At 40.9% G+C, this 14,662-nt stretch overlaps 1 protein-coding gene across 1 annotated transcript in view; it reads right to left on the bottom strand.

Moving 5' to 3' along the window:
* Window positions 1–14,039, bottom strand: part of LOC134443788 (NACHT, LRR and PYD domains-containing protein 3-like) — a 104,239-nt gene extending 90,200 nt beyond the window's left edge. Inside the window, exons 1-6 of the mRNA XM_063193379.1 lie at window positions 13,171–14,039; window positions 12,010–12,123; window positions 7,770–7,883; window positions 7,429–7,542; window positions 6,895–7,008; window positions 6,142–6,255 (exon numbers count right to left, since the gene is read on the bottom strand). Of these exons, the coding sequence (XP_063049449.1) occupies window positions 6,142–6,255; window positions 6,895–7,008; window positions 7,429–7,542; window positions 7,770–7,883; window positions 12,010–12,123; window positions 13,171–13,232 (632 nt within the window). The 5' untranslated portion in view covers window positions 13,233–14,039. The remainder of the gene's footprint in view (window positions 1–6,141; window positions 6,256–6,894; window positions 7,009–7,428; window positions 7,543–7,769; window positions 7,884–12,009; window positions 12,124–13,170) is intronic.
* Between the last annotated feature and the right edge of the window lie 623 nt (window positions 14,040–14,662).

Here is a 14,662-nt window from a genome sequence, read left to right as displayed (position 1 = left end):
GGTGTCAGTATGTGTCCAGAAGTTGTAGCTTGCAGACTGGCTTTTGCTGCCTCTCTTTTAATGGTCACACCCACACCATCACAGACATTTTCCCCATGGGATGTAGCAAAAAAATGCCATTCCGCTTCAAATCCAAAGTCATGGTGGTGATATACAAGATTTGCAAAGTTTTTGAAATTCTTGTATTGGGATGAAGCTCCATCTGAGAAGTAAGAGATTTTGCTTACTTGGGGTGCTATCTTCCGCAGGTGGCTCAGGACGTCGCTCTGGAATCCGTGAACCTTTACTGTGTCATGCTGTAGACAATCACTTATAACACACATGCACTCATGATGCAGTTCATCAGTTTCATCCCTGAAATAAGCAACAAAAGGATGAAGAGTCGCCTGGGAATTTTCCCAATGATACCCTTGAACAGCATCCTGCACCACAAAGCTGTAGTTCTCTGCAAAATCCAGAATGATAATTGCTTCATTTTGTTTCAGCTGTTCTTTCAACGTGGACAAAAATGCTCCTTGGTGTTTCCAAATGAAATGATGGCTTGTGAGTTCGTCTGTCTTTTTCGCAATGGTCTCAACAAAGTCAGCCAGTGTGCTAGAGCACGTTTGAATTGTGGTGCGGTCTGTTGACATCCATTGTTTGAATGAGACCTCAGAGTCTTCTGTTGTGTCATCTAACCCACTTATGTCCTCAAGGTAGCTCTTTAGAACATCAACCCTAGGACAGCTTGGACATCTGTGCACCATACAAAGTTTAGATGTCACTGAACAGACAATATTTGACATCAGGTCATGGTATGTGATTGTATGTTGTGCACTTGGCAGGGCTGTCAGCATTAACTTAATATTTTGGTGTGCCTGGCATACACATACAGAGTGTGTTCCTCTACTCCCCACAGTGATGCAGTGACTGGGTCGCAGTAAACAAAACTTGGACAATCCTATTTTGTCATCAGGAAATTGGGCTTTATAATTTTCATACAGTTCATTCAAATTCATCAGTATGAGACGTTTTTGTTTGTGCTCCCGTTTTCCTGTTTCAGTGGACTTTACAGACTTGTAGTCTTTTGCGCCTGGAAGTATTCTTGAATGTTCATCACTTTCATAGAATGTTTTGACCCTTAATTCAATTTCTGCTGATATTGCGGTGGAGGCTCTTCGCGCTGGAGGCTCAGCAAGGATGCCATGCTCTTGGCGTAATTTCCGAGCAGTTCTGACCATATATGGACTTACTTTAAATGTTTCTGCTATTTTCTGCACAGACCAGCTGTCTGGTACCAGAGTGAGGAGTTGGGTCTGCAAATGCCTTGGGGAAACAGCAATTTTTTCTTTCAGCAGGTCCATCAGTATATCCAGGTCCTTGCAATTTGAGCATTCTTGTAATGTTGATGCCGGCACACCACCCGAGGAGATCTTCATTACAAGAGCCTGGTTAACCTCTGTTACCTTTCTCTTGGCATAGCTCGACATATTGCTGACCTGAGAAGTTCTGAGAGGAGACACTCCAAGTTCTTCTAGGCTGGTGTTAAGTGTTGATACACCTGAAAGTCCATAGTCCACAGTGACCTCCTTTGGTTCATTGAAGGACTTTTGGGGGCATTGAGGTTTGACAGACAATTGTAGCACATTTTCTGACCAGGAATAACTCTCACTGAAACATCTGTACGCACATTCAGTTGGTCAGCATCCTTCTTGCTCAGAGTTTTTAGATTTGCTGTTATTGCCTTTGAGTGTTGCCTCAGAGGGTCAATGCATTTCTTTTGCAAGTATTCATATTTGTCCATGTAGAGCTTCCAGTGGTGACTGCATATTGTTGCATCTGGCCCAGCTGTATTCTGTGATCTGAGATTTAGTAATTCAACATCTGTTTCAGCCAGGTCACTCAGCCTCAGGAGGTCATGTTTCCTTCAAAGGAATGTGACAATACATTTGTAAGACTTAATTACAGAGTTGAATCATTAATACATGCATTTATTGAATAAAAGATGACTAACCTTGTATAATGAGGCAGATGACATTTACTTTCAGCAGAACCAAAAGAGCAGCTTGGATGATTTGTGGCCATTTTATGATTCAAACAATGGTGGCAATGGTGTCAAGAGTGCCACTGGGATCACTGAAATAATAAAGCCTCTACCCAACCTCTATGCAGGTGTCGTCAGGTGATCACGTTAGCTTCATCAGGCCATGCAGGTGCACAGATCTACTGCTGGGAGCACCCACAGGTGCTCCTTAAATCATTGAAATTGAAAAGGATACCTGCCCCCCTGCACAGGGGCTCTCAGGTGATCATGTCAGGGCAAAATGTGCATTTGATTATTTAGTCTTTACATTAAATGTTATAGAAATCATGCTGCTCTCTTTTTGCATTTTGCCCATGTTCAGGGTGGAAATTAACAAATAAAACATCCCATAAGACAAGTCTCATAGGCATTTTTAAAAAGAAGACTTCAAAATACCTGTGGACAATCCCACAAGGTGTTCTGGTGCTCTGAAAATGACACCCAAAATGATTTGTCAGACTTGTGAGGTCTTCTGCTCAAACACTGATGGGGTTTTCTTTCTATTAATAGCTTTTTATGAGAGTGTTCCTACTTATCTCTACAAGGGAAAAAAATCAAGAGGCTATGTTGGGCACAAATATGTCTTCTGAAGGCCTAAACAGAGCACAGCCAAGAACTCCAGTACAATTTGTATCATCTTTGAGGGAATGCTATGACGATGCAGGATCATACAGACCAAAACTGACAGTTTTGCAACAAACTCTTCCTATCTATGTACCAGCATGCCAAATTTGAGCTTCCTACATGGTTTAGTTCTTGAGCTACGGGCTTGTGAACTTTGACAAAAAAAAGAGTGTGAACAAAATGGACACCCCCCTCCCCCAGTAAAATTGGCTGTAACACGGAGAGTATACATCTTACATTCAAATAAATTTACAGTGTTTCTCTTAAGTACCATGGGTACACTCAGTAATATTTTCAGAATTTTTTGAGACCTAAGTCCGCGGGCTCTTGTTGATTTGGCGTGGAATGACCCACAATAGTTAGATCCGGTCGAATTATTTCACACTTTCTGAATAGACGAGAGCGTTCTACACGTCACTAGGAGTGAGGGTATTCCCCAACACTCTATGAATGACTCTTCATATCTAATAATCACTCCGCGACCAAAGATACAAAGTAATCGTTACACCAACATTCCATTCCATCATTCCATAAAATGGAAAAAATACAATACATCCTCCTACACTCTAATCTCTAGAGTGGCGGAACCTTGGTTCATGAAGGTTCCACCATTGTTTTCAATGGGGACCCAAGCTTTCACAAAATCACCAAAAACGGGAAAACGACAAGAGACACGGAAAAGCCTATAACTATACGCGATCTCCAAGCCGAGCCGAGTTCCTGCGTCCCTGTGAAAAGGTGGATCTTCTCCATGGTCCGCCATTTTGAATTTCCAAAAATAGCCATTTTTAGCTGCAAAAAAGACTGTACTTGTACCATACTAGAAAACATTTGTTTATTACTTAGTAGTGGTGTCAACAATGATCGATTCGGCGATCCGAATCGATCCGGGGAATGGACGATCCAGATCCAGATCCGGCAAGTTCCAGAATCAATCCGGCAATTTTTTTAAGTTTCAATTACTTCCATGGATATTTCGGGAGCAAATGAATGTTAAATTAAATAAAAACACTTCAAAACATTGCAAGACTGATACAGACTGATACAGAAAACAGCCAATAAATTGTTGCTCAGTATCTGACTACTTGTATGTCCTCATCATGGCTGAACATTTGCTTTGCGTTCAGTAGAAATGTAATGCATTGCAATGCATTGTAGAATTGAATCGAATCGGATTGGATCTATTAGAATCGAATCGAATCGGATCTACTTCCTCCCGAATCGTGATCGAATCGGATTGTGAGGGCAGTGCCGATCCACACCACTATTATTTAGTAAACTTTCATATTAAGATCAAATTTGGCAATAGGCAGCCCAGTTGCAATGAGCAGCATAGTTGCAGTACCTTTTTTGACCATTTCCTGCACAGTGTCCCTTTAAAAAGTATTTAGATTGCTACAGGAATAAAATATCCTCTGAACCAGGGATGTCAAACTCAGGCCCGGGGGCCATATTTGGCCCGTGGAGTCATTCTATTTGGTCCGCGAGGTCATTTCAAATGTGCATTACAGTTTGCCCCCCCTACACATTAATGTATTTTAATATGACTTGAACATGAAATTTTGGGTGTCACATGCTCAGGCAAGTGCATCAGTGATGTCTTCCACTCATTTACAACAGACTGTGCAGGCACATTTGAACTACAATATCTGTTGGGATTGAGTGTTTAAGGTGTAAGCATTTGAGTATTGTAAGCATGTGCGCGCATGCACAATTTCAGTCCTTTTTGAATATTGAGCTCGGCCCACGACTTTGTCCCAGATTTACATTTTGGCCCACTGCGAATTTGAGTTTGACACCCCTGTTCTAAACCTTTTGGTGGAGCACCTAGGTAGGAGGAGCTTTTGGCTCCTGCCACTCTTTTAGGGTTTTCAGGCCGACCAGAACGTTCGGCACTAAAGTACTTATCTGCGAACCGCCCGTGTTCATACCGAGCTCTGAACTTTTTCCGCACATGACTGTGTTACCCGCATGAACCTGCTGATGGGCACATTGTCGTCACGGTTCGCAGAGAAAAAACAAGTATTTTGCAGTTCACATTGCGAACCAACTTACTGGTATGCGAATGCTAATATCTGTGGCATAAACATGACAGCCGGTTCGCGAGGAACGGGAACAGGCAAGGCTCTCAGTCAGCCTGAATGCGCCCTTTGTGAACAAGCTGGACAGTGGGTGGTCGTCAATACTCAGCATGCATGCTATTCACCTCTCTCATTGTACGCTCCTCTAAGATTTGCTCCACCGAATTAAACCACTCACCAGTGATGGACCCTGCTTTCTTGATGAGCTGATTTACCTTTTTCCCACTACTACACAATTGTAAAAGAATATTGCAACATGTTTCTTTTTTTATCTCCCTGAGATTAGTAGAAACACTGTCTCAAAAGTCAATGACCATGGAAGAAATATCATCACGGTCTGAACAGCAAGCCTCTGAAATCTGGAAAATCTTTTTCAATATAACTTTCACAGCACCCAAACCACCATCTGGGAATGTGCAAATATGTTTTATTTTTATTTTTTCCTGAAGGATTCATGGCCTCTTTTGAATAAATACATTATATAGGTTTTATGCACCTCCTTCTATGTAATTTTACACCATAGATATAGACAATATTAACCATTTACAACAGTTTGTTTCAGACTTTAAACCAAAACTAATTTCAAACACATTGATTTCAGTGGTGCCATGTATAATTATGTTGTGTGTAAAGTAAAATACAAACAGGTACATGAAACTAGTATGAGGTATATGTTCAAAACGTAGAAATTTTCAGGAGTTTTCAGGAAAACGTTTTGAAAAATATGTGTACATTCCCAAAAGGTATTTGTATGCTTGGTAACTCTGAAATTAAGATTTTCTAGATTTGAGAGGTGTACTATCAGACCACGATTGAACTTCAGTGATGATTTGTACAAACCTAACACTAAGAACCTATGTGAAGAACAAATACTTTTCTCAGATGGCCTATGCAGAGGACAGCCGTATGTTAAAATGAAACAAAGTTGTATTTTTGGAGTTAATACAAGGTTAATACCACTTCATCACTATGCAGAAACAAGCAAAATACTGCAATGCATTGTTGATCACTCCTATTCGTTAAAGATAGTATTTCATTTCATCAAAATATTTCTATTCAATATTAGATTTTGATTCAATATTTAGGTTTAGATTAACATTTCAAACTTTTACAACTTTATTGACGACAGGACAGTTTGAGAGGTGGACAGGAAACGAATGGGGAGAGAGATGGGGAGGGGTCGGCAAATTACCCGGGCCGGGAATCGAACCTGGGTCAGTTGTATGGCAGACAAGTGACCCAACGGTTGGCCACGGCAGGGCCTTGGATTTACATTTAACATGTAGATTTACATAAACATCCATAGTGGTGCTCTACCATGTCAAGTTTAACAGCACTGAACATCAGCCATGAAGCTGGTGGGGCTCAACATACCTTTGGTCAGATGCAGGTCCCGCCCCTTTGAACCTCAGTGGCTCATCCTTTGATTGGTCACTCCTCATGGACACACAGCTCTCTGTAGGAGACCCTGGTCTCTGCTCCATGTGACTAATGATCAGAGAGGAAAGATTCAGAGTGTAGCATGTTGGGATCAGGTTACATTCAGTCAGTTGCACTGCTACACAGTTGTCAAAGAATATTGCAACAATGTAGCAAAGATGTTCCTAGAAGGTTGAAGAAGTTTTGAACTACATATGAAATCTTGATAAAAGTGCTAAATAAGTCATTCCATACCAATGGAATGGGGTAAAAATAGACATTGAAGAAAAAGGATTGAAATCACATTTCAAAATAACTGATATACTTTCCAAGTTAAAAACTATTTGATAAGGGAAGGGTGTGTGGATTGTCTTTAGAGAGTGTGTAGATTGTCTTAAGTTCGGAAGGCATCAGCGCGACAACTGTACAATGTAAAAGGCTTTCTTAACAGCAGGCCTCTGAAATCTGGAAAATCTTTTTCAATGTCATTTTCAGAAAACCCAAACACCTTTTGCCAATGTGGAGATATATTTTACTACTTTTCCCTGACTTTTTTCTACTTTTTTCCCTGATAGACACAATGATGGAGCTTCCGTGATTATTGACTTTTTATGAAAGTGTTTCATTTAATCTCAGTACGAACATACATACAGTCATGTCAAATTCAACAGCACTGAACATCAGCCAAGAAGCTAGGGCTCAACATACCTTTGGTCAGATGCAGGTCCCGCCCCTTTGAACCTGAGCGGCTCATCCATTGACTGGTTACTCCTCATGGACACACAGCTCCCTGTAGGAGACCCTGGTTTCTTCTCTATGCCACTAACAATCAGAGAAAAAAGAGTTTTAGAAACCAAGATTCAGAGAGTAGCACTCACGTTCAATGTTATTTTCACACAACACCTTGTGTGCGATGGGACTTCTGTGATGATTGACTTTTTATGAAAGTGTGTAGTAATCTCAGTATGGACACAACTTCAACAACTTATGTGAAGCTCAAATAAGACTTCCGATGGCCTATGCAGAGGACAGCAAAATACTGTAATAAAATGTTGATCACTCCCATTAGTTAAAGATAGTATTTAGTGTCATCCAAGTGTTTCTATTTAATATATAGATTTTGATGAAATATGTGGGTTTGGCTTTACATTTAACATGTAGATTTACCATCCCAGAGAAGTGATCTATCATGTCAAATTCAACAGCACTGAACATCAGCCAATGAGGTGGGGCTCAACATACCTTTGGTCAGATGCAGTTTCCGCCCCTTTGAACCTGAGGGGCTCATCCTTTGATTGGTCACTCCTCATGGACACACAGCTCCCTGTAGGAGACCCTGATCTCTTCTCTATTGCACTAACGATCAGAGAGTAAAGTGTTTTAGAACCAAGATTCAGAATGTAGCATGTTGAGATCACGTTACATTCAATCAGTTAAACTACTAAACAGTTGTCAAAGAATATTGCAACAATGCAGCAATGATCATCCTACAGGCTTGAATAAGTTTGAACTACATATGAAACCTTAACAAAAGTGTTACATAGGTCATTCCACACCAATTGAACAAATCTGTCTGAAGGTACCTGAGGTCAGGTGGAGGTTCCGCCCCTTTGAACCTGAGTGGCTCATCCTTTGACTTGTCACTCCTCATGGACACACAGCTCCCTGTAGGAGACCCTGGTCTCTTCTCTTTGCCACTAACCATCAGAGAGAAAAGTGTTTTAGAAACCAATATTCAGAATGTAACATGTTGAGATCAGGTTACATTCAGTCCGTTGCTCTACTACACAGTTGTAAAAGAATTTTGCAACAATGCAGCAATGATGGTCTTAGAAGGTTGAAGAAGTTTTGAACTACATATGAAATCATGATAAAAGCGCTAAATAGGTAATTCCACGCCAATTGAACAAATATCCACCCTCTTGCATCTCAAACTATACTGACAATATTCCTGGGGTTACAATCAGTGCTGGGAGTAATGGCGTTGGAGTATAACGGCGTTACAAATGGAGCCTCATTTTGAGTAACGGAATAATTACTTAATTACTTTATCCATAACTGTAACACCGTTGCCATTACTCGGGAGGTAACGTGATGCACTGCAATTTTATGAATTGTGCACTGGCTGCTGACAAAATCTAATAATAATAATAAAAATAATACATTTTATTTTGAGCGCCTTTCAAAATACCCAAGGACACTTTACAATCGAAAACAAATACATAACAATAGGGAAAGTATAACAAAGCTTCAGTGAATTAACAATAGGAGAGCAGTGTTTCCCACAGAAATTTTGGAAACTATGGGGGCAGCAGGGATTTTTTGGGTGTTGGGTGGTCTTCTCACGCGGGCCTTTGGGGGGGGGGGGGGGGAGTTGTATTCACACAGCGTGAATGCAAAGCGGCAAAACAATGAGTAAAGTATGACATTGGCGCATGGAGAAACTATAGGCCTGGGCCAACATTTCAGCCATTTATATTTTGAGAAATAAGGCTACCCATTTTACCCATGACATGTATAATAGTAGTACATTGTCATTGTCAAAAAATGCAGTACAGTGAATCATTTCTGTTTACAACACAGTTTCATTTGTCCCTCACGCAGGGGTCTATATAATGAAAACAATAACAAAACAAAATAGGAGCAGAGATAAGAATTTAAGATCACTATGTGTAACGCATAGAGGGTAAACAAAGAGGGTAGGCTATGCCTTTTCCCCCACACACATAGGCGTACACATTCTACATGAGGGGTGCTGGTCACAGGGCCAGTTTTTCAAAATTCCTTCCATTAAAAGGGCTGAACAACATATTACACATTTATGTCTATATTCACATTCATTACACATTCATTTCTATATGCAGCCCGATGTCTCCTCTGCTGTGTCAATGAAGGCCTGTCACCTAACTCATTATAACTGTAAAACAAAGCCTGGGGAGTGTTAGTAAACTCATCCCAACTGTCCCTTCTCTGAATTTTTTTTTTATATTGCTCCCAAACAGGAACGCAGGAACTCATTTTGACCAGGGGGTGCTGTGGTCGGCGGAGGCTCTGGGAGTCCTCTCCCAGAAAAAAAAAATGTGTTTTTTAGATGCAATTTCCTGCATTCTAATCAATTTTAGGATGAAGAATGGCGAATCCCGTCTGACTAACTTCTTCATGTTTTATGTAGCCTAACCAAGGATGACTAGATTTTACCTTTTTTTTGTTTAACATTTCACTTCAAAATTATTAAGTTCTTCTTGCGGAAGGGAAACGCGCACCTAATGTGGAGGTGAGGGCGTGTTCAAGAGCAAATCGCGCTGCCGTGACAGTTTCTCTCTTCTCCATGGGCAGTCTACAATGTGTGAAATTAGTAGAAATGCATGACTAGGCTATGCGATGCACTTGTGAGAGGTGACCGGGCTATCAAACAATTTAGATTGTCTTGCAATTGCGACTGTGTATCTCAAGATGCATAAGATCAGGACAACTGCCCTGTCTCCCTGCCCGCGCACAAAAGCACGCACGACACACAGACAGGTATAATGCTTCCCGTATGTGATTACACTCTGACGGCCAAAGAGTTTGTGCTGTGATCGGCGAGAGAAGTAGGCTAAGCGCCAAAGCAGCTCGTGCCATTGCTGGCTATTGATACAGGGAGAGTGTGAAAGCCACCTTTAGTTTGCATTTGACGTAGGCCATAGGCTAAACGGTGGTCAAATCAGCAGCAAGAGGCAAAAGGAACAAATCGCCACCACTACAAAAGTCCAAAACATCTAACAATAGCACAGCCATTTCACACCGCGGCAATTCAACTTTGGCAACAGTTGATAGACAAGCCACGCACAACATCGGCTGTGCTACAGATTCACCCCATAGCAAACTCTGAGGCTAAGATAGACTTCACCAGCAATAGGCAAGACCTAGCCTACCAATGTGCTACTACGAATCCAATCTCCACCGCAAGGAACAAAAGTCACTTCTTACCTGACACGATGCACAATTTTGGTGACATTCCCTTCTCCCGTCGCACTTTAAATTCACCTAATTCCTTGCTTAGTTGGTCCATGTTTGATCACCAAAGTGATGAGACTTCTCTTCACAAGAAGTTAGCTCCTCCAATGGGTTTAAGACCGTGTATGTTGATGCATGCCCAAACCTACATATCGCTGTTAATACATTTATTACTACCTTGACACCACAAGCTAAACAAAACAAACATCTCTCCCGCGTCACTGGCTGCACCGTTCTACACCACTGTTCCGGTCTGGTTGGGGTCTAAAAGTTCATCACTCATTTCAAACCAAAATTGCATTCACATTTCAAACTACTTATAAGTATTAAAAAAGTAGAAAATATTCATATTTTGTGTTTCTATTTTAGAATAATAACGAGGGAAAAAACTATGTCTGAATTTAGGGTAGGCCTAATACACAAGTGATGCAGTAGCCTAGGTAGAAAGGCTATGATGCAGCTGCGTCTGTTGTCCAGCACCCGGAGCACCCCACTTCCTGCGTCCCTGCCCAAACCCAAGTTAACGTAACTATAACAACTTGACTAGGCTTTTGATCCCTCTGTCTTTCAAGCACTTATGGTCCAGGAAGAAAATGCGAAGGAAATCGTAATTCAAATCGTTTTTAACAAAAACGGAAATCGTTTAAAAAAAAGTTTAAAAAAAGTAAAAAAAAAATTTTTTTTTACATTTTCGTAAACTATGGCGGCCATATTTAAACTATGGCGGGCCGCCATAGTTTCCTCAATGTATGAGAAACACTGGAGAGTAATGAGAGTAATTAAAATGCAAAAATAAAATAAAAATAAAAAGTACAATAAAAATAGATGTTTTAAAATAACAAAAAGAAGTAGAATGCAAATTGAAAAATAAAATAAAAATGAGGGGGAAAAAAAAGATAAAATATGTGAAATAGAAAATAAACTGATAATTAAAATGAAGTGGAAGTGCCAATGTGAAATTTAAAAGTAGAAGTGAAAAGGTGTGTCTTCAGCTGAGTTTTGAAAGTGGACAGTGTAGAATACTGTCGAAGTGAGAGTGGCAGAGCATTCCAGAGTTTGGGGCCAACAACACTAAATGCCCTGTCGCCCATGGTGCGCAAGTGTGTGGAGGGAACTGTAAGGAGGAGTGAGTCAGTGGAGCGTAGTGTGTGGGTGGGATTGTATGGGGTGAGAAGACTTGTGATGTAGGAGGGTGCAAGGTTGTGCTGGGCCTTGTATACGAGGAGAATTTGAATTTTGAAATGGATACCTGACTGGATAGGAAGCCAGTGTAATTGATAGAGGATAGGGGTAATGTGATGCCAGGGTCTGGTGTGTGTAAGTAATCTACTGTAGCTGCTGAGTTTTGAATGTATTGTAGACGGTTAATCAATTTAGTAGGGAGACCAGTGAGTAGGGCATTGCAATAATCTAATCTAGGAGCAAATGGCAACGACAAAGCTGTACCAAGCTGGCTTTTAATATGAAAACCCCATTTAACTGTTCGTTTCTTTGACATTTCAAGCACAAAAAAGTAACACAAAAAATACTTTTCCTGGTAACTAGTTACTTTTATAGTGAAGTAACGCAGTTACTAACGCAATTACTTTCTGGAGAAGTATCTGGTACTTGCACCCAGCACTGGTTACAATAGACATCCAAAAGAAAGGTTTGAAATCACCTTTCAAAATAAGTGGTGTCCTTTCCAAGTTAAAGACTATTTGATAAGGGGAGGGTGTGTGGATTTTCTTCAGCCATTGGTTTTCTGCAAAGTTCTGAAGGCATCAACATGACAACTGTACACTATAGATATAGTTTTCAGCAAAAAGGAGGTGTGGCTCATAATACCTTTGGTCAAGTGGAGGTTCCGCCCCTTTGAACCTGAGTGGCTCATCCTTTGACTTGTCACTCCTCATGGACACACAGCTCCCTGTAGGAGACCCTGGTCTCTTCTCTATGCCACTAACAAATAAGAGAGAAAAGTATTTTTAAAAAACAACATTCAGAAAGTAGGATTTTGGAAACTGGTTTCATTCAGTCAGTTGTACTACTACACAGCTGTAGATGATAATTGCAACAATTCTGCAATGATGGTCCTGGGAGGTTAAAGAAATGTTAAACTAAATAAGAAATCGTGCTAGAATTCCTTAATCTAAATGTCTAATCCACAACTTAAAGGACCAGTTTGGACAATTTCAACATGTAGTTGTAATGCTCACATTACCCTGGACTTCAGTCAGTACCTGAGGTTTTTTTTCTTCTTCTTCAGCCTTTTACGAGATCTTGGTCATAGTAATGGGGGCAGCTCTTTGTTTACATTTCATAAAAACATTTTTATTTATTCCCAAAAACATCCGAAAGGTTATACATCAGCAGACAACTAGCAAACAGCGGTGCTTTATGGGACAATATTTGGAGTAGGCCTGTGTTAATTTAAAAAAAAAATGTAAGCAAACGCCGCCCCAATTAGAATAGCTCATATATTGGAAAGGACTTAGCCGAAAAATGTGGCATCACCAGCTACTGACAAATCAAGGGTAGCGTGAGCAATACAACAGCATATTGAAATTGACTGAACTGGTCCTTTAATTGTAAATGTTCAAAGATAAACATTAAATCCATACCTGCAGTGTCTGTCTTTGCTCAAGCAAATGTTTACAGTAGTTGCTGCTCAGAGCAACACGATAGTCAAAAGGAATTTTGGGTGATTCCGCTTCACAAAACTGTTTCATGTCAGAAAAGGAAGCTTTGATTCTTTGACATCAGGTGGCTCATTCTTTGACCTGTCACTCCTCATGGACAGCCTGGTCTATTCTCCATGCCACGAACAAACACAGATAATGTTTGCTCATATGTTTTAAACCTTATCTCATGGGCCTGAATATGGGTGACTCTTTGGTTTGATACAGAGCAATAGATGAATATTGAGCCTAAATCTAAAATTCTAATATAAAATGACTGAACGTGTTCTTCCTTCCTGAAGTCGAGATTGTCTTGAGTCCAAGTTACCTATGAGAGTGAGCTGCCAGTTCCTGTCCCAGCTGGGACTCCTGGTTGCCAGGGGAACTCATCCTGAGGAGCCCGTACTGACCCTTTCCTCCACCAGATGGCAGCACCTCACCTCATTACCTGGTCAGGACACACAACATTGTATACATATTTTGGTTGCCCACTGTTACATTACATTATACTTAGCAGCCACTTTTGTCCAAAGTGACGTACAGACATCGCAGGGTATTAGTTACAGTCACAGGAATGTAGGGTTAGGTGTCTTAATCAAGGGCACTTTAGCCATGGAGGGTGGAAGGGGACAACCCCCTTCCCATTACGCCTACATAAGGTGGTTGGTGGGGGGAGTAATCAACCAGTGCTCTCCCCCATCCTCCTCCATGACTGAGGTACCCTGAGCATGGTACCGTCCCACCGCACTGCTCCCCATGGGGCGCCACTGAGGGCTGCCCCCTTGCACGGGTGAGGCATAAATGCAATTTCGTTGTGTACAGTGTGCAGTGTTATTTTGTGTGCTGTGGAGTGCTGTGTCACAATGACAATGGGAGTTGGAGTTTCCCAATGGGCTTTCACTTTTTCATAAGACTGTCCCAATATAAATATGAAAGATACCCTTATAGCCATAGAAAAACTACAATTCACTTCATCACCTTTTCAATAGACAGAGGAGAATCTACATGTAGTATGCAAACGTACATTCACTACAGGTGCACTGGTTGCACCATGTTGTAATCAAAGTTCTAATGTCTTACTCTAATTTGTGACCATCGGCAATGGTCATGGGCCATGGCAATGTTTTCATGATGTAGTTGATACATTATAGAATTTGGGTTTTGTTTGTTTGTTTCTTTAAAGTGAAGATTCAATAGATCAGAATAAATTGAATAAGCCTATCTGCACTAAGAACATAAGTCACACATTCCCGTGGTTTTCCACAAATACGAGTACGTGTTACACAGCATATTTGTGCTTAACATCCTGTGGTGGTAGACATTATGTGTTTCAAAGCTCTGCTTCTGATTCATAACAGTTGAATTCTTCACAAAAAACACATTTTGTAAAAAGTACAAAAAAGGAAAGTAAAGGAAACAACTTGTATCTGAATGTGTCCAACACAAAGGAATTAATAGTTGACTTCAGGAGGAAAGAACACCAGTTTGAAACCATTAACATCAACAATGAGACAGTGGAGAGGGTGAGAGGCATTACCATCTCAGAAGACCTCACCTGGGACAGTCACACACAGCGCATCGTAAAAAAAAGGCCAGCAATGTCTGTACAACCTCAGACGATTGATAAAGTTTGGTATGAGATCCAAGATCCTGAGGTCTTTTTACACAGGCACCATTGAGAGCATTCTGACGGGGACCATTATTGCATGGTATGGGAAATGCTCTCAATCAAACAGGAGAGCTCTTCAGAGGGTTGTGCGTACAGCTCAGAACATATGCGGCAGTGACTTACCTTCCATACTGGAGCTATTCGAGGGAAG

This window comes from Engraulis encrasicolus, unplaced genomic scaffold, assembly GCF_034702125.1.
Source record: "Engraulis encrasicolus isolate BLACKSEA-1 unplaced genomic scaffold, IST_EnEncr_1.0 scaffold_36_np1212, whole genome shotgun sequence".
NCBI classification, from domain to species: domain Eukaryota; kingdom Metazoa; phylum Chordata; class Actinopteri; order Clupeiformes; family Engraulidae; genus Engraulis; species Engraulis encrasicolus.
This window is presented reverse-complemented; position numbering and strand designations above follow the sequence as displayed.